This window comes from Drosophila takahashii, chromosome 3L (assembly GCF_030179915.1).
Source record: "Drosophila takahashii strain IR98-3 E-12201 chromosome 3L, DtakHiC1v2, whole genome shotgun sequence".
NCBI lineage: Eukaryota > Metazoa > Arthropoda > Insecta > Diptera > Drosophilidae > Drosophila > Drosophila takahashii.
In genome coordinates, this window is record NC_091680.1 from 4323956 (window position 1) to 4349175 (window position 25220).

At 46.9% G+C, this 25220-nt stretch overlaps 8 protein-coding genes across 8 annotated transcripts; 1 reads left to right on the forward strand and 7 right to left on the reverse strand.

Moving 5' to 3' along the window:
• Positions 1-456: 456 nt before the first annotated feature.
• gry (trafficking protein particle complex subunit 11 gry) lies at positions 457-14956 on the forward strand. The gene is made up of 10 exons (XM_017145332.3): positions 457-1369; positions 1426-1656; positions 1716-2153; positions 2220-2618; positions 2675-3097; positions 3183-3358; positions 12039-12547; positions 13061-13858; positions 14310-14504; positions 14567-14956. The coding sequence occupies exons 1-10, from the start codon at positions 630-632 to the stop codon at positions 14591-14593; spliced, it is 3936 nt and encodes a 1311-aa protein (XP_017000821.2). The 5' UTR covers positions 457-629; the 3' UTR covers positions 14594-14956.
• Positions 3477-4530, reverse strand: LOC123003101 (seminase). The gene has a single exon (XM_044394617.2). The coding sequence runs from the start codon at positions 4352-4354 to the stop codon at positions 3599-3601; it is 756 nt and encodes a 251-aa protein (XP_044250552.1). The 5' UTR covers positions 4355-4530; the 3' UTR covers positions 3477-3598.
• On the reverse strand, positions 5206-6251 carry LOC123003100 (seminase). The gene has a single exon (XM_044394616.2). It carries the CDS (start codon positions 6054-6056, stop codon positions 5292-5294), a length of 765 nt encoding a protein of 254 aa, XP_044250551.1. The 5' UTR covers positions 6057-6251; the 3' UTR covers positions 5206-5291.
• Positions 6514-7384, reverse strand: LOC108059879 (chymotrypsin-1). Its single transcript, XM_017145342.3, has one exon. It carries the CDS (start codon positions 7300-7302, stop codon positions 6514-6516), a length of 789 nt encoding a protein of 262 aa, XP_017000831.2. The 5' UTR covers positions 7303-7384.
• LOC123003099 (seminase) lies at positions 7325-8347 on the reverse strand. The gene has a single exon (XM_044394615.2). It carries the CDS (start codon positions 8213-8215, stop codon positions 7430-7432), a length of 786 nt encoding a protein of 261 aa, XP_044250550.1. The 5' UTR covers positions 8216-8347; the 3' UTR covers positions 7325-7429.
• Positions 9067-10218, reverse strand: LOC108059877 (uncharacterized; the record flags this gene model as incomplete). The annotated part of the gene is given in 2 exon segments (XM_017145340.3): positions 9067-10094; positions 10096-10218. Coding segments are annotated over 2 exon segments (1065 nt in total), but the record flags the coding sequence as incomplete, so codon positions are not given.
• Positions 10216-11061, reverse strand: LOC108059880 (trypsin beta). Its single transcript, XM_017145344.3, has one exon. The coding sequence runs from the start codon at positions 11036-11038 to the stop codon at positions 10253-10255; it is 786 nt and encodes a 261-aa protein (XP_017000833.2). The 5' UTR covers positions 11039-11061; the 3' UTR covers positions 10216-10252.
• On the reverse strand, positions 14670-23588 carry hob (bridge-like lipid transfer protein family member hobbit). The gene is made up of 9 exons (XM_017145322.3): positions 22945-23588; positions 22764-22890; positions 22177-22698; positions 21846-22121; positions 21400-21543; positions 19278-21337; positions 17701-19220; positions 15104-17211; positions 14670-15040 (listed from the first exon to the last, which is right to left on the reverse strand). Exons 1-9 carry the CDS (start codon positions 22995-22997, stop codon positions 14969-14971), a joined length of 6882 nt encoding a protein of 2293 aa, XP_017000811.2. The 5' UTR covers positions 22998-23588; the 3' UTR covers positions 14670-14968.
• Positions 23589-25220: the final 1632 nt, after the last annotated feature.

Sequence of the window (25220 nt, forward strand, 5' to 3'; positions counted from 1 at the left end):
ATTAAAAAAAAATTGTATATGTTTTAAAAAACATTTTTATACAAATAATTTTGCTACTCCAGGCTTCAGGAACAACTCAACTGGTTTTGAACCATAAACGAAAAGTAAAACCCAAATTATGATTATATTATTGATTATATTGATTTTGTTAAATAAATAATTCCACCAATACTGGAATTATTACGAAATATAGAATTCCTGGGTAATGTGATTTAATATTTTAAGTAAATGTTTTTATAAAGTCACTTATTACAAATTTAATTTTTCAAAATAATCATACTTTTAAAAATAAATTAATATTATTTTTTTGCCGAATTTATTTATTTAGTTTTTAAATTATCCTACTCTTAAAAATAAATTAATCCTATTTTTTAGCCATATTTATTTATTTATTCTTCTAGCTACTTAACTAGCTATTTTCAACCGTTATTTAGAGTGCGTCGCACGGTCATACTAGTGTGACCGTGCCACACTCCGACCGACACCCGAGGACAACGTAGCGTAGCTGGAGAAGATCATCAATTGCAGCACAGGAGCAGGAGCAGGAGAGGAGTGGCCGTTGGGTGACGCACTGAATCGATCTCTCACAATACTGAGCAGGAGGAGCAGCAGGAGCAGCGGCCGCAGCCATGACAATGGACGCCACCGCCCTGCCGTCGGAGCTGCTCGTGACCCCGCAGCCGCTGATTGGCTTCTGCGGACTGGACACCGCCCGGTTGGCGGTGCACAAGGCCGTTTGGGAGGCCTTCAGCGGCAGTCTGCAGCGCAAGGCCGCCGATAGGGCGGCGGTGCAGTACAAGCTCCTGCCGCCCAACTACGAGTTTCCCGTCGCGAAGCCGAAGAGGGCCTCCTACGAGTGGTACCACCCGAAGGGCATACTCAAGCGCAACTGGATGCTTAAGCACCTGCACGTGCTGCCCTCGGTGGTGGTGCTGTTCCAGGACATGGAGTGGAACGACCTCCAGTGGACGGAGAAGCAGGTGCAGTGTGCGGGAATCGTTCAGGCCCTAAAGAATTCCCTGCAAGAGCGGAATACCCGGCTGTGCCTGGTGCTGCTGCAGAAGGCAGCTCCTCTGCCACCGGGCGAGGATCTCCTGGCCGCCGAGCGAGCCGCCAGTCTGACCAACGCCTGTGGCATAACCAGCAAGATGCTCTTCATACTCCCGCACACGGAGCATTTGACGGGCTACGCATTGCGTTTGGAGTCCGCCTTCCTGGACATGGCTCAGTCCTACTACGCCCTCATGTCAAAAAGGATACGCAACCATCGGGATCAGCTGACGGCGGCGCACACCTCGCTGAAGATTCGCCACCAATTCAAGCTGGGATTCGTGGCGGAGATGCGGCAGGACTTTAGCACGGCTCAAAAGTGGGTAATCCTTGTTTTTGCTATTGTTCAATAGCTAATCCTCTATTCTTTCGTAGGCACTATTTCCAGGCCTATGCCAATTTGGATGAGATACGCATAAATGATGGCAATTGCCTGGAGATTAAAACTCTGGCCGGGTTTCTGAACTACAAGATCTGCCGTCTGATGTTCAAGCTCAAGACGCCGAGGGATGCCATCAACCAGTTCATCATCCATGTGGAGAAGTACAAGTCGCGAGTGGGTTTCAAGGATCTGGCCTTCGAGCATCATGCCTGGCTGAGCACGCAGTAATGTTTATCAGAAATCTCTATAAAATCCTAGTTAACAATATCACATTTGTTTTCAGACACTCTGTCTTTGCTGAGCTATTTTGCGAGGCCATCAAGAACGGTCTGCCCGCCCTGCAGACGCAACATCCCGGAATCTACTACCACAAGGCAGCTGAATATGTGATGAAGCGGCGGGACTCCGCGCAGGAGGCCTATGCTGCCCTGCAATCCGCGGCGGAAGGAACGCCAGCTCCCTCTCAGAATTCTCTATCTCTGTACACCGAGTTCTTTGGCATACGAGCGGTGAAAACCGGCGATTTGCTGGCCGAGCAGCAGGCCAACGTGCAGTTATGTGATCAGGAGCGCGGCTATAATCACTCGTCGGGGATTATAGCTTTGCTCAGCCAGGCGATGGCCCAGTTCAAAATCTACAAGTGCCTCAGGTTTCGCAAGAAGCTAGCTATTGATATGGCGGAGGAGTACCTGAAGAGCGGCGATCATGCCAAGGCCTTGACGTGAGATAATAGATTTATACTTTCTTCGATTAGAAGAATACTAATTGTAATGCTTTCCCACTACAGATTGTATTCCCTAATGCTGCCCGATTATCGCCAGGAGAAGTGGTCAACGATATTCACCGATGTTCTGCTGAAAACGCTTCGCTGTGCGCTGCTCTCGGGCTCCGTGGCTGACTATATATCCTGCAGTGTGGAAGCTCTGTCCCTGCGCCATCATGGCGAGCAGGCAGAGCGGATTCTGCTGCTGGAGAACCTTTGGCAGGTGTTCCAAGGTGTGCCGCCCATGCCGAAAACCCAGTTGACGCCCGAGGCGCAGGCCTTGTGGACCAGTGCGCTGACTACCGTGAAATCGCCCATTCAAATTGATTTAGATAAGGTCAGCGATGTGCTGGAAATGTGCGCCACATTCGAACGCGTTCAGCTGAACAACGACGACTTGCTGCAGCTGCAACTGATAGTGCGGTAGGTTATTTATCTGCCTCATATGAAACAGTTTCTAATAGGTAACTTTCTTTCAGTGTGCTCACGGATGTTCCCTTGAGAGTGCGCAACTTCCATGTCATTCTAGCCGATGCGGCGAATCCGCAGAACAGCTACAAACTGGAGGCACTCAAGTATTTCTGCTTTCCCAGCCTCACGCTGTTGCGTGGCCAAACGCAATCGCAGGAGAAGCCCCCGCAGGAGCCCAAGAACTTTGAAAAGAACATGAGATTGGAGCCCGGCTCCTACTATCAGCTATTCTGCAGCACCGAAGCCCAGCAGTTCCACGAGAACACCCAGCTGCGCATCGTTCGCCTGGAGGCGCACATGGGCACCGACCAGGTGGCCGCTTTACTCACGTGCAGCTCCAACTACTCACGCCAACTGTTCCGGCACCACACGCGCAGTCGCGATCTCGATGACAATGTGACGATCAATCCCATTTGCTACATTGCGCCCACGTAGGTCGAAAAAGCGATTCGATTTATTTCCGGACAATTGCATGCAAGCAGCGCATTTAATGCTCCACTGAACATTCTATTCCAGCTTTCATCTGGACACGCAAACGAACCTTGGCCATGGCTCGGATGAGGAAGCGACTGCCACGAGAATGCTGGTCAACGAGTACTATCCTGTGGTGACCACCGTCAACAATCCGTACAATGTCTATCTGCAGAATGTGGGCGTACACATTAGTGTTCCCGTGGGCCTGAGAAATAGCGGTGAGTCATTTTTATTATAATTCATTAATCATTCATTCATAATTGTCGAGCTACTGCGCTGGTACAATCGAATTGATATCTGCGGAGATATAAGAAGAAATTCGTGATCTAGGGGTCCAACACTAACAGAAACTAGTGTTATTAATCAATTTAAATATTTATTGGAATCTTTATATCTTGGCTAATAACTTTTAACTACATCTTAAGCAACTATCATTACTTGTACTATTAGTTTTTGGCTCACATTCCCAAAGCCTTGTCGATGAAGCTCCTTACAGTCTTGACATTCGTATAGACTCCTGGCGAATTCTTCCTGGCACAGCCAACGCCCCACGAGACAATTCCACAGAGTTGACCTTGATAGACGGCCGGTCCTCCAGAGTCGCCTTCGCAGGCATCTTTTACCCCGGGAACTGAGGCACAGAACATGGTGCTGGTGATGGTGCCACGCAACTTGTACTGGTTCATGCAGGTCTTACGGGGAATCAGCGCCACATCCACGCTGCGCACTTGCATAGAAACCGCCTTATTGCGCTCCGTGATTTGTCCCCACCCAGAGACCTTGATCAGTTCGCCGGCCGTAAAGTTGACTTTGCACAGCTCAATGGTGGAGATTTTGGGACCACTGATGGGGGATTTGAGTTTCAAAACAGCCACATCCGTGGTAAGGGTTCGCGTGTTGTACGCCTTCGGGGTGTAGACCTTTTCCACGCCCATTCTAAGACCCGTTTCCGTGAGTTTCGTGACTCCGGCGACGACCAGGATGCGGGAGGCACCCACTCCCTTGACACAATGGGCAGCGGTGACCACATGTTGTGGGGTGACCAAGGAACCGCCGCATAGAAAGTTCCCCGCAATGCGGAGGTTCACCAGATAGGGAACACTGGCAATATCCACTGGTATTCCGCCCACAATCCGACTGTTTCCCTCGTTTCCGGCTGCCCAGGTGCCTGGGATCAGGTGGAGCGAGAGCCAGAGCCACCACAGTGTCGCCATCGACGGCTCACTCCATTTCCTATCCAATCTCCGGTAGCTGTAACTACCAAATCGCGAGTTTCCGATTCGCTGGCCAACTGAGTAAGCACACCTTTTTTCAATCGCTATTCCGACGACTCGAAACGCGCGGCTCTGCGCTCCGATTTATATGCCTTTTAGGAAACAATCATTACACAGCACACACATATTATTTTATTGCGCAAATAATAATTATTTTAATCAAGCATTTTGTGCGGCTTATCGTTGGATTCCATCAGCGGATTTCGGTATGGGAAATTGAAACCCAACAAAAATAGCTGTGTAATGGTTTATATCGGGTGTTCTAGACACTTTTTTTTTACCGACCTTGTTTCGGTCGTTCATCAGATTCAACAAATTAGTTGATTAAAATATTACCCATTGATCTCGATATGAATAAGATCCTTTTGTCATTAAGGTTCCATGTATATTCAACCGTTTTGTAGGTAAATGATTTTTTATCAAGATTATATACCCAAAAAATCGATATGAAACGTAGATCGATTTTACATTATTAAAGATCAATTTTAATTTGATATGTGGTCAGGTAAATTTAACCTGGTCGGAAAGTGTATTTCATTTAAAAGTTTTGCTTAACCTGAAATTTACATGGCCATGTCGATTTTACGGGAACATGCTTGTTTTTTTGTGTGGTGTTGGTAAAATAAAAAGATAAAACTTTGATCCAAAGAAGAGGTCTTTATTCTTTAGAAAATACCTATAGACTTATAGAGATTAAAAAACTTCATAGTAATCTAGATTCTTCATTAAAGTTTTATTTAGAATGGCTAAAACTTTAACCCTTTTGGGGGTTATTCTATATTTATAGGAAGATCTTATAGTTGGTAAAATAGCAAGAAAAGAGTTGGATCAAAATAGGATGAGAGGAGAGGAAATTAGTTTACATTTCTCAAAAGATCTAATTCCTAATCCTGCGCAGTGTTTGCTCTATAAAAGAGTAAACCCTTTCGCTAGCCACATTGGTGTAAACACCTGGAAATGCAGCTCTCCCACAGCCAAATCCCCAGGAGACAATGCCGCAAACTTGACCGCGATAGACCAAGGGACCTCCTGAATCGCCGGAGCAGGAATCCCGGACACCACGCACAGCGGCACAGATCATGGAGTCGGTTAGTTGGGCAGTGATTGCATAAGATAATTGGCATTCTGCACCAGGAAGCACTCTCACCATGGCCGTACGGACTTGTTCGGCAGGATCTCGATTGTTCTCGCGCGTCACTCCCCAACCACTGATCCTGGCATAGGCGTTACCCTCCGGTGGATTTCGACAAGGAGTAATGATGGCCACTTTACCGGGAATCAGAAATGCAGGCTCCTGCAGTTGCAGCAAAGCCACATCCATGTCAAAGTTGGTGGAGGAGTAGGTGGGTGAAACATGGAACATTTCCACCCGGCGAATCACGGGAGCAGCTTCATCCAACCGACTGGCGCCGGCATGGACCATGTAATCCTCTGGCTGGGATCCATAGACACAATGTGCTGCACTGAGCACAACACTCGTGGAGATTAAGGAGCCACCGCAGATGAAGAAGCCATTCTGTCGCAGGTAAACCAGATATGGAACCTGGGATATGGTCGTCTCCTGGCCTCCCACTATGCGGGATTTGCTGGAGGAAGCGAAAGTCAACTGGCAGAGCCACCAAAGCAACCACAGGCCAACCATGGCGTGTCCAGACTGACAGCTACTATGTGTATACAGTTGGCTGTCTAAATTGGAAAGTGATAATGATGCTAACCCGGAAATTGGTTCACACGATTTAACTATTATTTGGAATTCCGGAAGGGGTTTCAAATTTAATACACAGAAAAAAAAACCGATATGAAATAGGATTATTTCTACCTTATTTCATATCAATAAGAATCCGAACATATCAACATGATATTTTATCATATCATAAAAATACCAAATTTAGTATTTTTTGAGCAAATAATATAAAAAAAGATTAACATGGTCTTTATTCATATCAAAATGATATGAACAACTTGATCTTTAAAAAATATCAAATTGACCATTACCATTTTTTTTCTGTGTACCTATTAATACTTTGAATTAGTGGTAATCTTACATTGGGCACACGTCGATTCTTCTTTGAAAATGATTTATTAACATTTTTATTGGATCACCAGCAATGTCGCTGGATGAAGTTCTTCAACCAGTACGTAATGGATGGACTGCTGAGCCGGGTGTAGACACCTGGATAACCACTGCCGCAGCCATAGCCCCAGGAAACGATGCCCACCGGGCGGCCGGAGTAAATGATGGGACCTCCGGAGTCACCTTTGCAGGCATCTTTGGCCTCCTCACCCAGAGCACAAAACATATTGTTCGTAACTCGTTGCTGAGCCGAGTCCATGGATTGGATGCACTGCCTCTGCGAGACGAGCTGCACTTTCGCCTCCTGCAGGCACTGATTCCAGTTGTGACCCTGCTCGCTGGTGGCACCCCAACCCAACACCGTGAGATTGGCCTGTCTGGGCAGATCGTTGAAGTCAATCCCCACCAGACTCGCATTGCCGGCGATGTCAAAGGGGCGAGTCATTCGGATCACAGCCACATCGGAGTCCAATCCGCGCTGGGAGCAGTAGTTTGGAGCTAAGCCAACATACCAGGCTGGACGCACATGCTCGGGAGGCGATTCATCACCTAGACACTGTTGTTGGGCATGGATTGTTAAATCCCGCACATCCTGATGCCTTCCCTCCAAGCAATGAGCCGCTGTGAGAACGCAGCTGGGCGAGATTATCACGCCACCACAGCGGAACTGGCCACCACGTCGAAGATTGACAAGAAAGGAATGCTTTTTTACCTCCCCTGTTTTTCCTCCGAAGATTTTACCAAGCGGAAGATGTGAGCAGGAATTCCCATCCACTTGTAGGAGCACTGCTAGTCCAAAGAGGAGCTTTAACATGGTCTACTGGTGTACTATAACCTCCGCAGCTATGTTATATATATCCACAAAATACCCCTTCCTGCATTCCCAAGTTAATTGCCTTGAGATAAACTTTACTTATTTATTATAACTTAAAACCTAAGACTTAGGAATTCTCTTTAACCACGCGAAGAAACCACTCGCGGATCACAGGCACACTGGTGTAGACACCGGGCAGCGAGGAGGCGCAGCCATAGCCAAAGGATACGATCCCGGCCAGCTCACCGCGATAGACCAAAGGTCCTCCCGAGTCGCCATCACAGGAATCCTTCTTGTACAACTTGGCGGCACACATCATGGAGCGGGTAATCCTATGGATACCCTTGAAGGCAGCTATGCAAGAAGATCGCGACCACGCGGGAACCAGGACACTGTGCACCCGGGTGGCAGTTGTTGTGGCATCGGCATGGAGATAACCCCAACCGGATACCTTGACCAAAACGCGAGCTGGAACGGATTGGGAGGCCAAAGCAATGGTCTCTATATTGGCGCCCGTCATGTCCGAAGTCAGTCGCAAGGCAGCCACATCCATGTTCAAGGTCTTCCGATTGAAATCTGGACGAATGGCCACGAAATCCACCTGGCGAATGGTGGCATATGGACCCGCCTGATCGGAGGCACCTCCGTAGATCTTAAACTCATCCTTGTTCTGCTTGTAAACACAATGAGCGGCGGTGATGACCCAACGCGGTTTGATCAGCGATCCTCCGCAGAGTTCCGTGGATGTGGTGACCTGTACGAGATATTTCTCCTGCTTAATGCTGGACACCTGACCACCAATGATGCGCGGCTGGATCTCCTCGCTGCCGTAAAAGGAGGCGGAAATTCGGTAAGGGAATCCTAGAAGAGGAATAAGAAGCAGCAACAGCGAGGGCAGAATCCGGGCAATCATTGTGGTGGTTATCCAACTAGATTGAAATCAGAATGGAACTTGATTTTATATCCAGTAAATCTGGGCGGAACAAGACATTACACAATCTTTGCACAATTGTTCAATCAACCATCTTTGCCGGGAAGTCAAATTCGGAAATTAAAATTATAAAAGAGGAAATCTCTTCCGATTTTTCGGTGTTCAAATAAAAGAAAGAGATAAAAGAAACTAACAACTAGTTATGCCCCACTTCATAGGAATTGTTTATTCTTAACAAACAATAATGGTAAATATTTAATAGTCAATCAATCGGAATAAAAATTATAGGAGAGGAAATCTCTTCCGATTTTTCTTTCCGATTTTCTGTTCAAATAAAAGAAACTAACAACTAGTTATGCCCCACTTCATAAGAATTATTTATTCACGACAAACAATAATGGTAAATAGTAAATACTAACCATGTTTGCCTTAAAAGTTTACCAGATATTTAATATTTAATACCTATTAAAGTAAAACGATTTGGGATTGGTTAGTCATTATAAGACGATTCTATCGATCGATTAAGCCGTGATCAAACCTTTTTAAAACTTTTAATTAGGGACCTAAAATTCTGTTTTTGTAAACAGTAGTTGTTTATTTTATCTGTGGAATTCACTTAGGCCCAACTAACATATGCCTGTTTGTTTCCAATGTTTTAATATGTTTTATTGTTCAAAAATATTTACTTATAATGGTTATAGTCGAGGCTAACGCTTCATGCGTCAAGATCATGTGCTGTTTTGGATATTCTATACCTTGTGGTATAATCAATTGTTATTGCTATTTTTAAAACCCCACATTGCCAAAAGTCTTTGAAGATCGTGGTGTTTGGTTAACAAATATTTATTAAATCGCACGTAGCAACTAACGACCTTAGGTTCTAGTTCAGAGTTCTAGTTTTAGATCAGACTTGCGATCCCTAATTATTGGCCATAACCTTGTTGGCCCAAGGACGAACTGCGGACATGAGTGTGTAGACGCCAGGATAACCGGCTCTTGCGCATCCATAGCCGAAGGATACGAGGGCCACCAGGCTGTTGTTTATCACCACCGGGCCACCGGAATCTCCGCTGCACGAATCCTTGCCAGCAGCGCGGGCACAGATCATATAGTTGGTGATACTAGCCTTTCCCCGGTAATCCGTTCGACACTTTCGCTGCTTGACCACTCGTATGGTGGCGGCCTCCAGAGTTTGGGAGGCCGTAGTGCTGCCCTCCCTGGTGATTCCCCAACCCGCAATCCGAACTTTGGCGCCCGCTGTGGGGCGCGAGGTGGCCATCTTGATTGTTCCGATATTTGTGCCCGTCAACGAGGCATTCAACTTGAGCAGTGCAGCATCCATGTTCATCTTCTGCGTCGTGAACTTGGGTGCTATGTGAATGGAGTCCACCGAGCGAACAATGCCATCGCTGCCATCCAAAGTTTTGGTCCCTGCACGCACCGAAATATCGGAGGCACTGTGTCCTTTGACGCAATGGGCGGCTGTAATGACCCATCGATCGTTGAGTAGGGATCCGCCACAGAGACTCGTTCCGCGACGCAACTGGACAATGAAGGGAAAGTTGGAAATGTTGGCGGTGGTGCCACCCACAATTCTCGATTGTATTTTAGCTGGACTAGCGGATGAGGAGGTCTTCTTCTTTTGATTGACCTTTTTGGTAGAAAGTTTTTTGGCGGTAGTTCTATTGGTATTATTTCTTCTAGCTGCCAATTTGTTTCCACTATTTCCATTTCGAAGCCTCCGATTCCTCCGCTGATTATTCTTGGCCACCGCTTCACCCAGTTGGGTGAGCTCTGCCAGGAGCAGCAGGCCCAGTAAGAGATACTCCCAACGCCAAAGCATCTCGCTGTGAACTGTGGTGTTGGGTGACCTTGTCCCGGCTTTTATGGCCGGATATTCGGTGAAAAGCATGGGCAAACCAACTGAGCAAACACCATTGGAAGGCACCTTCAATGCGGCATTCTTTTTCAGGTGACGTCAACGATCAGGGTTAACTAAACTAAAATACTGATTAATATCTAGCAATATCTGCGCATGTTGTCCGCTATCCAATCGGATAGGTAACTGACATCGGAGTAAACCCCGGGACTATCTTCGGCGGCACAACGATGAGCTCGACCCCAGGAAACTACGCCGACTAGGAAGCCATGCGAGTTAACTACTGGTCCTCCGGAATCCGCAGCACAGGCATCTTTTAAGCCCGGCAACGAGGCACAAAACATGCTGGAGGTTATATTCCTGTAACCACTATAGAGTTCCCTGCATTCCCTTTGCGGCATCACTTGCACATGGACGCTGTGCAGCTGATTGGGCAGCAAAGTGGAGCTATCGTCTGTTAAACCCCAGCCGGAAACCCGCACAAAGGAGCCGGGACGAGGAGATCTCACGGCCAAGGGGATGGGTTGAGCAATAGAGGGCTGCAGAGGATGCTGGAGCTGCAGGATGGCCACATCGTGATCCAAAGTGGAGCGACTGTAGGCCGAAGGGAGGAGTATCCTCCTCACATAGCGGGCATTGCTCATATCACTCAGATAGGTGACCCCGCCGCGAACCACAAAGTCGGATGGTGGACCCTCCTTCAAACAGTGGGCGGCGGTCAGGACGCAGTGGGGAGTGATCAAAGAGCCACCGCACTCGAAGTTGCCACGTCGCCGGATGTTGACCATGTGCGGCTGATTGCGCACATCACTCGGATGACCACCAACCACTCGGGGAACTCGTCGCAGGTCCAGATCCTCTGCGGTAATCCGAGGAATCCAAATCACCCACAAGCACATCATCAGAGGAAGCAGCACACCTTGCATCTCGATCTTAAGACTCGTCTGTAATGCTTACTTCGATGGACTGGTGGGCCAAACGATAGAACACAATCATTTATAGAGCCCAGCGACACTGACCTTACCCAATGTGAAACCCACTTACAAAAAACACCTGTTCATCGATGTTTACACACGGCAATGAACTTGGTATTCTGTAGGAGATATGAGGAAGTTGTTTAGGCGATACTGTTCCCACTTCATGATGTTTGTTTGGGGTTCGGAAATTAGATAAGACAGAGAATGGAGAGTGGGAACACAATCAGTCTTCTTGTGACGGGAGTTCCAATCTTAAGATAAGATATCATAAATAAGTGAAAATAAAGGTTTGTAACCTTATCCACATGGTAATATTGTACGTTATTAAGTCAATATATAAAAAAGGGGAATTGTTAATGAATCACTGACTATAAGAAACTAATAATAATATAGATATGGTAATAAATATGGTACGTTGATATGCTAAGTTTAAAAGATGTTCTTTAAGGTCATAAGATGTTTGTTTTTATTTAATTACTGAAGATCAATATTTGAAAAAATGGATAGTAAAGTCAATCATAAAACATTATAAGCAATGTTTCAAAGGTTTTCCTTGTTATTGGCTCTGGTTTTTAAGTTTAAAAGATATTATTTAAGATTAATGTTTGTTTTTACTTATTTACTGAAGATCAATATTTGAAAAAAGGGATAGTAAAGTCAAACATAAAACATTATAAGCAATATTTTAAAGGTATACCTTGTTATTGGCTCTTTTTTTTAAGTTTAAAAGATATGATTTAAGATCAATGTTTGTTTTTATATTTTTACTGTAAATCAATATTTGAAAAAAAGGATATTAAACTCAATCATAAAACATTATAAGCAACATTTTAAAGGTTTACCTTGTTTTTTTGACCCGAGTTTTTAAAATATAACCATATATATTTTGCAAAGTAAGAACTATTATATTATTCACCTAGTCCTAATCCGTCACCGTTTTATCTTCCAGTTTTCCTCACCACGGACATCTCACCGGGCCGCCAGAAGCTGCATTCCCAGATCCAAATAGATGTGGGCGAACTCTCGGCTCATGGGAGCAACACGGCCACCTTCTACATCTTCAGCCTGGCAGAGGCGGAGATCAAGCTGCAGCAAAGATTGAGCTACACCCTGGATGTGGATCGCGGGCCAGGAGGCGGTGGCACCAATGCCCGGGTCACCACTGCTCCAAACAGCTCGGAATCCACACCCGATCACGAGGTGAAGAGTGTCGTCCAGAGCCTGGCTGCGATTTCTCCGGTGCAGATTGAGTATTTGGACGAGACGAGGTTGCGAAAGTCCCGCGAGGATACGCTAACAGTGCGATGCTACGGCGACTTTAAGTTTACCGCCCGTTTCTACACGCTGGACCGGAAGCCCCTGAACCAGGTGTATCGTGGCGAGAACTTCCTGCTAAGAGCCAACACGGAAGTGGTGGCCGTGGACGATGTGGAGATACTGGACAGCTTCTTTATATGTGTAGGTATCTCCATAAAGATTTATACCCGTTTCTCGTAGAGTAAAAGGGTATATTGTATTTGTGCAAAAGTATGTAACAAGGAGAAGGAAGCGTTTCAGACGCTATAAAGTATATATATATATAGCCATGTCCGTCTGTCTGTCCGTCCGTATGAACGCTGAGATCTCGGTAACTACAAAAGCTAGAAGGTTGAGATTTTCCACACATATTCTTGGGCTTCCTACGCAGCGCAAGTTTACTTCAGCCGAGCGCAACGCCCCCTCTAACGCCCACTAACGATTTTAGTATAAAGTTAGTAAAGTATAAATGAAATTTTGTTGTGCATATTTATACCTATCGAAATGTAGAAGATATTTTTCAAATCGGACCATTCATTAAAAAGTTATGCGCAATTAAAATTGTATATATCCATCTCCCTCGCACTCCCTTTAGCCGAGTGACGGGTATTAGATAGTCGTGACACCAACCCGACTATAGCGTTCTCTCTTCTTATGGTTTTCAATCCCATCTAGGATCACAACCTAGTGCAATCAAACTACAGCTTTAAGCAGAAGAAATACACCAACAAGTACAGCGCCGGCGAGCAACTGGAGAGCGTGATAGTGCTCCGGACGAATGCCACGCTGGGCGACTGGACGACAGCCCGGGATCTGGATCATCGCGGCAAGCTGGAGGGCAAGGCGGTGGCCAGTAAGTTCATTAGGCCCGCCGTGAAACCCTCCTCCTCGGAGGAACCTCCTGCTCCCACACCTCCCGCCGGAATGAGTGCCTATATGAGCAAGAGTCTGGTGACCAAGATCCCCACCACCATGACCATTATAAACAGCAATTCGGCCGTTTCCAATGCCCTGCAGGTGGCCAATGCGGGTGCGATGAGTAGCTCCATGCAGTCAGATGATGTCAATGTGGCCGAGGAGGCAATGAGTACGCAGGAGGCGCTGAAAACCACGCGACTCATCTACAACAAGGCCCTGGAAGCTGTCCAGGGAACGGGTCATTGTCGTGGCTTCATCAAGGGCATCTACACGCTGGAGGCAAATCCCTCTACTGTACCCATTTTTGGAGTATTCTGCATTCGCTGGCGAAGGGCAAATGGCAAGGAGGAGAACGAATCCAAGTTTGTGATCAGTGGTCTGGGTATTGCGGAGCCACCGCTAAATATCTACTGCACCATCGAGGAGAAGATGTTTGTGAAAATGCCCATGGCTTTTAAAGTGGTGCTGAAGAACCCCACCACGCATGTGCTCCATTTAATAGCCAACCTAAGCATCAGCAAGACGGATAACTTTATATGTTCGGGTCACAAGCAGGTGAGGTTTTTAAACAAATACTAAGAGCCCTGCATGAATGGATTCAATGAATTATTTTAAATTTTTTCTCTTTATATGAATGAATTAATTAGAATTTTGAGTTTAATAGAAGTGAATAATACTAAGACAATTTCTTTTAAAGAAGAAAGAGCCATATTTTGTGATGAAATCTGCTTAAATTTTATTTACTATGCAGTTAACATTGATTGGTTAAAAATGTTCCAATTTTTGTTTTAAAAAGAAAAAAAACAAACAAATTTGGAAAATTCCTAAAAATTATTCATTCAACTCGAAATGAAAAAGTAAAACATTCAATTTATTTCACATAGAATTAAAGTAAACCAATCAGATATTTCATGGCATACTATGATAAAACAAAAATTGAATGATTTACGCAGGACTCTAACAAATACCTTTGGTATTCCTATCTATTAACTTTCTTTTCCCCCAGCTGGACATCTCCATAATGGCCTACGAGGAGAAGGAGCTGGTCTACAACCTGTATCCCCTGCAAGTGGGCTGGCAGGAGCTCCCAGTCCTCAGCCTGGAGTACAACACCAAGGCGGATCCGCAGAAGAACGACAGCCAGAATGCCTTGCTCGATGAACTGGTGCAGCGAGCACTGCCCAAGCGAGTCTTTGTGCTGGTAGGTTATCCATACTGATCCTTGGATCTAAAACTAATTTATTTAATTTATTATACCCTCAGCCACCTCTGAAGCAACAGAACAAGTAGCGATGATGATATAGCGATGATGCCGCTTTAGTTTAAGTGTTTTAAAGTTTACAGAAAATATCACTAAACCGGTGTGTAAAAATGAACTACGCCTACTCCCTCTTTATTGCTAACAACAAACATACATACATAAATAGCTATATTTAGAGAGTTACATAGCATAATACTTGAGAGTGCGGGTGATGATGATTGTATCGTAATTGTATAATGTATTGTTAAACGGGCCAAGTTGATTACGGCGCTTTAGATAAGCTGTGCTAAGTCCTGGTCAGTACCGCAAGTTGCACATATTTTCGTACATCCTTTGAACGTACAGTAATAAATATAAAGTATAAAGCATACAAATATATATCGTTGAAAGAGCGCTTTAGAGTTTTAATCATTTCCGGACCTCTTGCTGCCCGAAGCAAACTTGAAGACTCCCTTTTTCTGATTACGGTTTTCATTCTGCATGGAGAAAGTTAATTGTTAATAAGTATTTATTTAATATCTAGTAATTAGTAAACTCACTAATAACCGATTTCCGAACAGCATCACAGCCTTGTCCTCTGCCTCCTGCGGCGTGGCTCTTTCTCCAGCGGACAGAATCGGTTGCCGCTGGTGGATATGAAGCTTCTGTTTGATGGCCTGCGAGAAGATCACCCGCCGGCTGACCGATTTCATGGCCAGCAGCAGATCCAACCAGGTCCAAGTGACATTGTGATACTCCAGCGTTGGTATGACTAGTGAGTAGTCTGTGATGTCCTCCAGATTCTTCTCCTTGTTGCCCTTGTAGCTGACGCGCACGGGAACTTCGGGTATCTTGATGTAGATAAAGAGCTTGTTTTTCTCCGCCCGCTCCTTCATCTTCTCCACATCATCCTTTTCGATCTTCACATAGAATTCCGAGTCCTTGGCGCCCTTCTTGCCCTTTCCAGAGCGTTTGGTCGACGAGGACGATGAGCTGGAAGGCTTGGCCTGTAAATTCGTGGTAGAAGCGGAGCTAGTTGAAGCATTGTCGTCCAGTTCGTCGCTGACTTCCGTTTCGGAGGCATCGCGATCGGGGAAGCAGAACTTCAGCATTGTGCTGTAGAACTTCTTCGTGATGGCAATCGTAATGGGCGCCACATTGATCTCGAAGTGCTCCTTCACCGATATTCCGCCCACGGGAGCCTTCTCGCGGCAAAAGATGCGCAGCACCCGCTTGTGGGTGTCCACCGGCATGTCCTTTTGGATTTCGGTGGCCAGCAGGACATCGCGATAGATTTCGCGCGGCAAAAGGTTCTCCATGCGAATGTTGCCTAGTTCTAAGAGATGCTCCACCGAGTCGTCGCTCTTGGACTTTTTGGTGTACAGAAAGGCACTCAGTACCAAATCAGCTATGCCAATCTGACCATCCGTTTCGGTGAGTCGCCACTGGGCACGCTTAAAGCAGATCTCATTCGTACGCACCATGGTCACCGACTCATCCGAGCGAACGTTTAATATTTTACTAAGCTGCGACAACTGGGTTTCCTTGTAGCACAGCAACATCATGTCCAGATCCTCGCTAAACGTGTTCAACTCCTCCTTGCTCTCGCGGATCATCTGCTGAACGTGATCGTATTCCTGCCGCAGCTCCAGAGAGTCACCATCCTCGATCCGCTCCTTGCTAATCATATGGGTGTCCTTCTCCAGCGAGCGAATCTTCATCAGCAAACTGCGGATAACCGTCTGCTTCTGCTGAATGGGTCGCTTCTGATCCTCCGTCGAGTGCAGCTGCAGCTGGAAGCGCATCCTCGTGAGCTTCTCGGCCGCCTGCTTTCGCTGCGGCTCCACATAGAGCAGGAGATTGTTTACAATATCCAGGATCATGGCGTACTGCAGCGAATTGGTGCACACATCCAGATCGTGATGCATCAGCGTGAAGGCATCCACGGGATCGTCTTGCTTTTCCCACGGCGATTGTAGCTCCTCCGAGGGAGGAGGAGGCACCTCTGTAATGCTATTTGGATCGATGGCATCGCCGTAGCTCACGTAGAAGAACTCGCACTTGCACTTGGACACAATGCGCTGCAGTTGGACGGGCTGTGCCTCGCCAGAATTGTCGCTGAGGAAGGCACCCACAGTTTCGGACACCACACCGCCCACACTGCGTCCACTGCCCACCAGATGCGAGATGTCCGGCAGATTGTTGATCACCGTCTCGTCCTTGTCCTGTATATTGTCCACCGTCAGCCACATGATTTCCTTTTCCAACAGGGAATTATTATCCCCGGCGCTAACTGTCGCATAGTACTGCATGCACTCGAGCAATCCCTTCCAGGTGGTTTTCGAGATCAGCGAGCGTTCGCGCCAAACGGGACGGTGCTCCCGCTGCAGGATCTCCGCCTTGGCAGCACTGATGATCACATAGCCCGATGTCTCACAACCTTTGAGGAGCACCTGCGAGTTGACCAGACTAATCGACCAGTTCTCGTGGATTATATCCTGGGCGGAACAGGCCTGCAGCCCCTGGAGCTGCAATTCCCTGGACTGGGTGCTATGATCATCGCTATACACATTGAACTTGTGATCCGCCTCCGCGATGAGCTGCTGCAACATGGCCGTGGCATGGATCTGCGCGGGCGCCTTCTTCAGCGAGGCATTCGGATTGGAAACTGGAAGAAAAACAAGAGAGAACGCTATAGTCACTCGGCTAAAAGGGAGTGCGAGGGAGATAGAATTATAAACAATTTTGATTGCGCATAACTTTTTAATAAATGGTCCGATTTGAAAAATGTCTTCTACATTTCGATAGGTATAAGTATACACAACAAAATTGCATTTATACTTTACTAACTGTATACCAAAATCGTTAGTGGGCGATTGTGGGCGCTAGAGAGGGCGTGGCGCTCGGATGAAATAAACTTGCTCTGCGTAGGAAGCCCAAGAATATGTGTGGAAAATCTCAACTTTCTAGCTTTTGTAGTTTCCAAGATCTCAGCGTTCATACGGACAGGCAGACGGACAGATAGGCGGACAGACAGACGGCATATATATACTTCCTTCTAGCTGTTAGATACTTTTGCACGAATACAAAATACCCTATTACTCTACGAGTAATGGGTATAATTATATTAGCTATATACTTAAGGTATCAAACTCACTTGGCAAGACCTCGCTCGTAGTGCTGGACAAGGTAATGGTGCTATCACTTCGCTTATGCTTTAGCACAGCCGAACTGGGACCCTCTTTGCGATAGCTTTTCACCGCCTCCGTCGACAGATTGTTCTTCAGTTTCTGCGACTTCATGAAGGAATCGAAAAGGGCAAAGGCCACATCCCGATTGCTCTTCGTCCAGGCTCCCTTCAGATCGTAGACCACCAACTTGTGCGTGGGCGTCGTGGACTGCGCCTTGACATCCTCCTCCGTGCTCGTGGCCGTCGTGGGTATCAGTGCCTCGCGTCCGTAGGAAACCTTGGCCACGCTTAGGAAATAGAATCGCACGATCTTAAAGGCATCCGCTGCACTGGCCAGGTTCTCGGAACTGCTGTCCATCTTCTCGGTGAGAATGCTCTTCAGCCAGATTTCGGCATCGTTGAGCTCACAGTTCATATAGATCGTTGACCAATCCGCTCGTGGCCTATGAATCAAACCATCGTCAATGGGATTCAGGGTCAGCGAGTGCTCGGAACTGAAGGACACACGGCGGCCATTCAACTGGAAACCCTTTTGCAAAGCATGCGACATCCAGTAGAGCACCTGGAACTTGTGCAGGCACATCTGCAGGTTGGCCTTCTTGTAGTGACGACTCAGCGGCTTCTTTCTGGGTCGCACATTATTGAAGACTGGTCCTCGTCTTGTGGGCCTCGTCACGCCCGAAAGAATGAGCTGCAGGCTCTCAAACCATCTCAAAGTGCTGCCGTACAGCACCAGACTGGGTATATCCACCTCCAAATCCTCGCCCGCCTTGGGTTTAGTTTCAAAGGAAATCCAAATATTAAGATTAAGCGAGCGGAAGGCGCGGAAAGAATCGTGCACTTGGTTACTCGAGTACTCCGGCAGCTTGTCCGGCGCACAGGGCATCACGGCATGGTGGTCATTGGGATTAGCTAGGCAAACCCACTTCAGTTTGATTGTCAACTTGAGATTGGGAAAATGCAGCAGCCGGCAATCGTCGTATCGCGAAGCTGTTCGCACCGTCACATTGAGTTCTCCTTTAAACATAATCTTTGCATTGGTCAAAACAATTCCACAATTATTCCACGTCAACTCCATTTCCTCGGTGGTATTATAAGGATCCAGCGAGGCATGGAGCAATATAGTAAACTGCTTGGCTATCAGAGTTAACCGACCATGCAGAAGTAAACGCAGCTTATCCCAAAACGGCAGCGGAGGCGAGGGATCCTTCGATGGAGCCGAGATCTTCTCAAAGCTCAAATTGCACTGGGCCATCACAGGTTCCCAGCAGGCGCCGAAGGCGTAGCTACAGCTCTCCAGTTCGCAGTCAAAGTCATGGTAGAACTTGAGCGAAGGCATGCTGCGTTGGATGACATCGGTGCCAAAGGGTTCGCCCACCTCAATAAAGACGTCGCGCTTGGCTCGCTTGGAGCCCATTTGCTCGGCTCCACAAAGATTGCCGTACAGCCGCATGCTCTTCACACAGAACATGGGTTGCGGAAAGTCCCTGGAAATATATATAACATAAGTATTGATATTACTATTCCTTTAAAAGTCTTTATACCTCAACATGAACTTCCATTCGGTGCAGCTGATGTTGACTCCGCGGCACCACAAGGTAGAAAACTCCAGTCCCTCCTCCGGCCAGGGACTCTCGTGATCGATCTCGCGCATTATACGCGTCACATTGTCATAGCCATGGATGGAGGTATCCGCCATGGCCATGATATTAACGTCCGTCATGATCCAGGCCAGCAATCGGGTGCGAACAGGGCCACTTTCGCGAATCTTCTTCGATCGCTGTATGTAGATCTCCGAGTTCTTCTTCACCAGATTGGCATAGAGACCCTCAATCGTTCCGGAAGGCAACAAAAGACGCTCCGAGCAGAGCTCACCGATCTTCTTGTCGAACAGCGCCTTGCGCTTCAAACTCTCCAGATATTCATCCACCAATAGGACATAATTATCACGTAGCTTGACTTCAAAGGGATCGTCGCTGATCTCCAGCAGGAACTCCTTGATCTTGATCACCAAATCACAGGGCAGCGGCGAGTCCACTGTAAACGGTTTCTTCTTGTAGTTGTGCACCTGTTTCAGCCACTTAAAGTGCGAGGTGCACTCGCCATTGACGGCGTTATAAAAGTCGTGATCATAGGGGAAAATGGCCTTAAAAGAACCAATGGTGGTGACCCACACCTTGTTGGAGGCCAGCTGAAAGCCGGGAAAGTTTTGCCGCTCTTGGGTGAGCACCTCCAAGCGCGGCACCGACTGCAGATCCAATTCCTTGACTGTAAATATGTGCTGATCGTCGATCTTGACGAAGACATTCTCCGCATAGATCATACATCGTTCCTTGCGACTGAAGAAGAGGCTCTCTAAAAATATTTGAATAGAGTGACGATCGGAGAACTTAATCTCAAAGATGGTGCGCCTTTCGGCCGACAATTCCACCACGAGTGCTCCTCTGGGAACGGTTTTCTTCACAGGCGAAGCTGGAATTGCCAACTCCGTTTTCAAGTCTTGCATATCCCTCACCAAAGTTAACAAGTGCATGTGCAAATTGGCATTCCACGTGGCCTCCGTATCACCGGGTATATAAATGGACAGCTTGCCCATTGAGCCCTCCACTTGTTCGTGCTCCAAACGTATCATTTTGCAGGTGGCAAACACGTCCGAAAAGTCCGTGAGACAAAGTGAAGAGGCGGTCATCGAACGCATGATGGCCATTTGGAACTCCTCGAGCTTTAGAGTAGTCAAGTTCTGAGACCTCGAAAGATTTAACTCTGAGAAACTGAGCAGCGTGTAAACGTTGTGATGATTAACAAAGTAGGCCGTAATATCCTTGACCTTAACAGACACTCGCAGTGAGGTAGATGATTGTGATGATGGCTGCACGTTGACCGTAAGATTTGGCCTGGTCTGTCCTGAAACGTTCTTTGGTTTGATGCCCCGGTACTGCCGCAAACACTCCATTGACTTGACCACAAATTCCGCTAGTTGCATGCTGTATTCCGTGCGGAAAGTGTGCACGGAGATGTCCAACTTAGTGGTGTTTGCATAGGAGCAGAGCTTAACCAAGCTCACTCCGAGGAAAAAGGGAGAACCGGGAGAATGAGTCTTCTTCAGGTTATTCGTATCGTTGATGGAGTTGCCCAGATTTGACCACAGCGTCTCCACCATGAGCTCCATGCTCCACTGACGTTGATTCAACAGCAAGTTGAGGAACTTGTTCTCATATAGGTTACTCCGCTTCTCCTCGATTTGCTCGAGCAGAAACCTCGTGTGGCTGACACTCATGGCGATGTGCTCATCCTCCAGTTTCATCAGGAGTGAGACATTGAACAGCTCTGCACAGCCCTTGACTACTATCCTCTGCATAATCCACTCGAGAACTCCGCCCTCCCGGCGATGACTACCACGCAGTAAATTGCTCTCTGCTACCATTTCCATATGCAAGCTGTCCGGCAGAGATTTCTGCTTGTGTATCAGCTGCATTGGCTGCGATCCGCTGGAGCGCTGGCGCGCCAGGAAATTGTTATTAACAAAATCATAGATCTCGCTGTGGTTATAGATGATTTGGAATGTCTTGAGCTTTACATAAAGATTAAAGATGTCTTTTTCCAGCTAAAAGGTAAAGGATGTTTAGGGATTTCTAGGATTATTTCTATTCTATTTTCTATTCTTACCACCGAGTCTATGGTGAATTGTTCTACAAAGAGCAGCTTTTCATATTTGGTATCAATGTCCAAATGGTGAAAGCCCAGTTTGGCCAGCATCGAAGGTAGCAGCGTCTTTTCATCCGTGACTTTCGAGTTAAACTTGCCCGAGATCTGTAGTTAAAGAGTATTAGCAATTATTAATCGAAGGATATATCAATTTAAATATTTTTCTAATTCATTTCGAATTGAATAATTTTTATGAATTTTTGGAAAACAAAAAGTGGAAAATTGTTCACAAATCTATGTTAACTGCTTAGTAAATAAAATTCATGCAGATTTAATCACAAAATGGCCCTTTCTTCTTCAAAAGAAATTGTCGTTTGAATTATTTCGGGATGCATGCCGTTCATTCATTCAATTCTATTAAACTGAAAAATCTAATTAATTCATTCAGGGCTCTAATATCAACCCACCTGAAACGACTGCAGCTTGGCACTAAAATCGTTCTGTGAGTTCTCTTTGACGGCCGAAAAGGTGGCCGCCTTGATGCTAAAATTAAAGTTCTTTGGTATAATCGGCGCCAGCTTCTCGTAGTTGTCATTGTCGTAGGTCCTCTTGGAGGAAGCCAAAGGCTGCGTGGAACGCCGCGACTGCTGACCAGTCGATGTCCTTCGCTTGGCCTCGCTAAGGAACTCGTACAGTCCGCCGTGGATGACGGATTTGGCATTGTTGATGACGAGACTAAGGGTCTGTAAGGGGTATAAATGATAAGTAAGCTATGGAAACATAAGATAGACAACCTACATCCATGGACAGCGGACCCTGGGCAAAGAGCGAGGCATCCAGGGTCATATCGAAGCTGACCTCGCCGAGGCAGGGTCGAATCTTGTTTAGATTCTCCAGCGACTGTCGCCGCGAGCTGCAGTGCCTCAGCATCTTGGCCTGCGCCTCGCTGAGCGCCGCATTCACCAGCAGCACACGAGCATTCTGCACGATGCTCCCGTCCAGATGAAGCTCCTTGGCGGTGGCATGGATAAACCAGCCGGGATCAAAGTCGTTGTTCATCAGGACCACTGATATGTTGTTCACATGCACCGCCATGAACTGGGCAAAGGTGATGATGCTGGCCGGCACTTTGGTTTGCCGGAAGTCTGGCACTCCCTTCGTCTTCGCCGTCTGCGTTCGCCGCAGTTCATAGAAGTCCTCCGTGTCATCCTGCCGACTATGGATGTCCTTGTTGATGCGGATATCCCGGATGTAAATAGAGAGCAGCTTGGTCACCTCGGTGGTGAAGAAACTGCTGCGCAGACACACCTCCTCGATTTGCTGTGCGAACGAAAAACAGGAGTGTTTATTGCCTCGGAAAACCGGGGGTTAAAGGTTATCCATACCACCGAGAAGCCGCTCTTGCTGATGTGCACATTCCGCAGCGACAAGTAGGGCAGCGAAATGCGGCCGATCCGCACTTTGACCCGAAACCTCTTGACCAAATACCAGCTAATAACCGTGGGCAAGATCCTAAAATGGAAAGTGATGGTTCAATTATGCGGGCGAGAAACGCGAGCAACCCACCAGTAGACGTTGATGAAGAGCACCAGGCAGAATAGTAGCAGCTGTAGCATCATGTTGGCTCCTCAAATACCATAGTGAGCCAACATTTAAGTAGTATTATTAATGTTTTAAATGTTGTTACTAAAATTTAATGTTGTTGTTGTGTTGTTAAAATCGGTCCACCTCCCATATGACATTTCGATATCAGGGTGTCGGTTTTGAGAAGTTGATCGATATTATTTTTACGATTAATAATGAAATTAAATGATTAATTAATAAATTAATTAAGATTTTCCATCTATTTTCCATTGATTTTCATTGGAAACTGATTTTTAACCGGAAAATATAAATTATTCGATTGCCCGAACCATCTATCGATAAACAAGCTTTTATGTTTTCAAACAAAACAACCAAAGCGCGCGCATTGATCGAGGATATATATATATCAGGATATATTCGATTCCCATGACGAACATCTCGCCCTCCGTCTCCCTCGACGTGGTGCTTCCAATCCTGGGCATCCCCACCCAGACGGCCGAGCTGATCCTCCACTTCATGATGATGCATCCCGAGGCTGTGGCCGACGGACGCGTGGATCTGAGGGAGCAGATCTGGACAGCCCGAAGCCGTTCTATCTCCACATGGACGAGCTCTTCGCCCCCGAGGTGATTGATATCTCGAGGCTAATATATACATATGTCGGTGAATGGTATATCTCAGTGTATAAGGAATGCTAGTTTCTTGGACTGCTTGTGTTTCCTAGAAGCTCGAATTATTTCATCATCTTATGTTATTCTTCTTTGCTTGTGCGGCGCCACAAAAGTGTAGCGCGACACACATCAGCGTTGCCACCTTGCATGATTTTGTCTTGTCCCTTTTGAGAGGAACCGTTATAGCGAGGCGTCAGCGTTGTGCCGCTTTCGCCGTGTGTGGTTCGAAGGAACATAATTGGCGATTAGAGAAACGAAGAGTCAGTCTCTGTAGATCGACGCCTGTGTTCAGACCGAAACTCACTCCGCTCTAATGGAACCCGAGAATAATTCGACACATACATATATCCTGACCCCGACCATTATTCTAGATTTGCAGCACACCAAAGATCGGATGGAAATGCAACGCGTTCGCCATCCAGTCCGTAGACGGCCTGTACTTCCAGGTCGTCTACGCAGACGTGGTCGCCGCCAACAGCTCGGAGCGGGCCAAGTTCCACTTCGAGTGCGTCATGGAACGGTTGGAAAAGTACAACCTGGCACATTACATGGTGGCATTTGTGTCCGACATCGGCCCCCTGAACAACTTTACCTTGGGCAGATGGACGGTGCCGCACCTGTGGGACAAAACCCACTTGCTCGACTGGTTCCCGGAGATCCACGGATTTCGGAACAGGACCCTGGAGCGACCGTACAACGTTCGATTTGGGCGGTGTACCTTCCGAACCGCATTCGCCGACATCAGGCGGTGCCTCGACAAGGAGGTGTCTGCCGTGAACGCTCGCTCCAGGAGGACCGACCAGGTGCTGGAGTAGAGCCTGCGCCAACTGTACACAATGGAGGCTGCGGTGGAAAGATTTTTCGCCTGCAGCGGGGTCGACACGTTTGAGCCCAGGTACATGTGCAACGACAGTCTGGAGCGAATTGGAAAAAAGTGGAAAAATCGAATTCAATCATTGATGCCTCCCAACGGTCCCCTGGACGCTGACACATTAACCGAGGAGGGTTGGGAGATCTTCCCAAAGGTCTTCGGCCTGCTCGCCTACGGCGAGGGGTACCGCGACACAGAGTTTCCTCAACCAGCGCTCGACCATCACTAGCCGCCTGGGGAGTTGACCGTTTTTTTTTTTTGGCTTTGATTTCAACGAACGTTGAAAATGAAGGTTGGTCGCACGACTAGTGCATATGACCAGATACTTTGTCTTGAATTTTGTAATACACAAACATAACCTAAAAGTGAATCCACACCACGAGGTCCCTTGCCCTACCCGGCGTGAAATGTGCGTGTTTCTTCAAAGGCCTGTGAATGTGGACTGGGAGTTGACCGTTAAAAACTGAAATTTAACTAGTTGCATTAGAGGTGGACAAACAGCGATAGCAAGCTGCGATGTCTAGAACCAAAACATCGATAAAAACAACGAGAGCTTCAAAACTTATAATCGATTTATAGTTAATCGATCTTTTTCCAGCTCAAGTTCTCAGTGCTTTATATCGGTCGGCACTGTGAGAGGCAGAGGATGAGCAGAACAATTTCCTATGCTCACTTAATAGGACGCTGCCGACCGCTGCTTTGTATCTTTAATAAAA

Excerpts from the sequence above, each read along its gene's own strand:
- gry (XM_017145332.3), top strand. The coding sequence starts at position 630 with ATGACAATGGACGCCACCGCCCTGCCGTCGGAGCTGCTCGTGACCCCG. Across the intron at positions 13,859-14,309 it reads TATGTTCGGGTCACAAGCAG|CTGGACATCTCCATAATGGC; the intron begins GTGAGGTTTTTA and ends CTTTTCCCCCAG. Across the intron at positions 14,505-14,566 it reads CCAAGCGAGTCTTTGTGCTG|CCACCTCTGAAGCAACAGAA; the intron begins GTAGGTTATCCA and ends TTATACCCTCAG.
- LOC123003101 (XM_044394617.2), bottom strand. The coding sequence starts at position 4,354 with ATGGCGACACTGTGGTGGCTCTGGCTCTCGCTCCACCTGATCCCAGGC.
- LOC123003100 (XM_044394616.2), bottom strand. The coding sequence starts at position 6,056 with ATGGTTGGCCTGTGGTTGCTTTGGTGGCTCTGCCAGTTGACTTTCGCT.
- LOC108059879 (XM_017145342.3), bottom strand. The coding sequence starts at position 7,302 with ATGTTAAAGCTCCTCTTTGGACTAGCAGTGCTCCTACAAGTGGATGGG.
- LOC123003099 (XM_044394615.2), bottom strand. The coding sequence starts at position 8,215 with ATGATTGCCCGGATTCTGCCCTCGCTGTTGCTGCTTCTTATTCCTCTT.
- LOC108059880 (XM_017145344.3), bottom strand. The coding sequence starts at position 11,038 with ATGCAAGGTGTGCTGCTTCCTCTGATGATGTGCTTGTGGGTGATTTGG.
- hob (XM_017145322.3), bottom strand. The coding sequence starts at position 22,997 with ATGATGCTACAGCTGCTACTATTCTGCCTGGTGCTCTTCATCAACGTC. Across the intron at positions 22,699-22,763 it reads GCAAGAGCGGCTTCTCGGTG|CAAATCGAGGAGGTGTGTCT; the intron begins GTATGGATAACC and ends TCGTTCGCACAG. Across the intron at positions 17,212-17,700 it reads TACGAGCGAGGTCTTGCCAA|TTTCCAATCCGAATGCCTCG; the intron begins GTGAGTTTGATA and ends TTTTTCTTCCAG.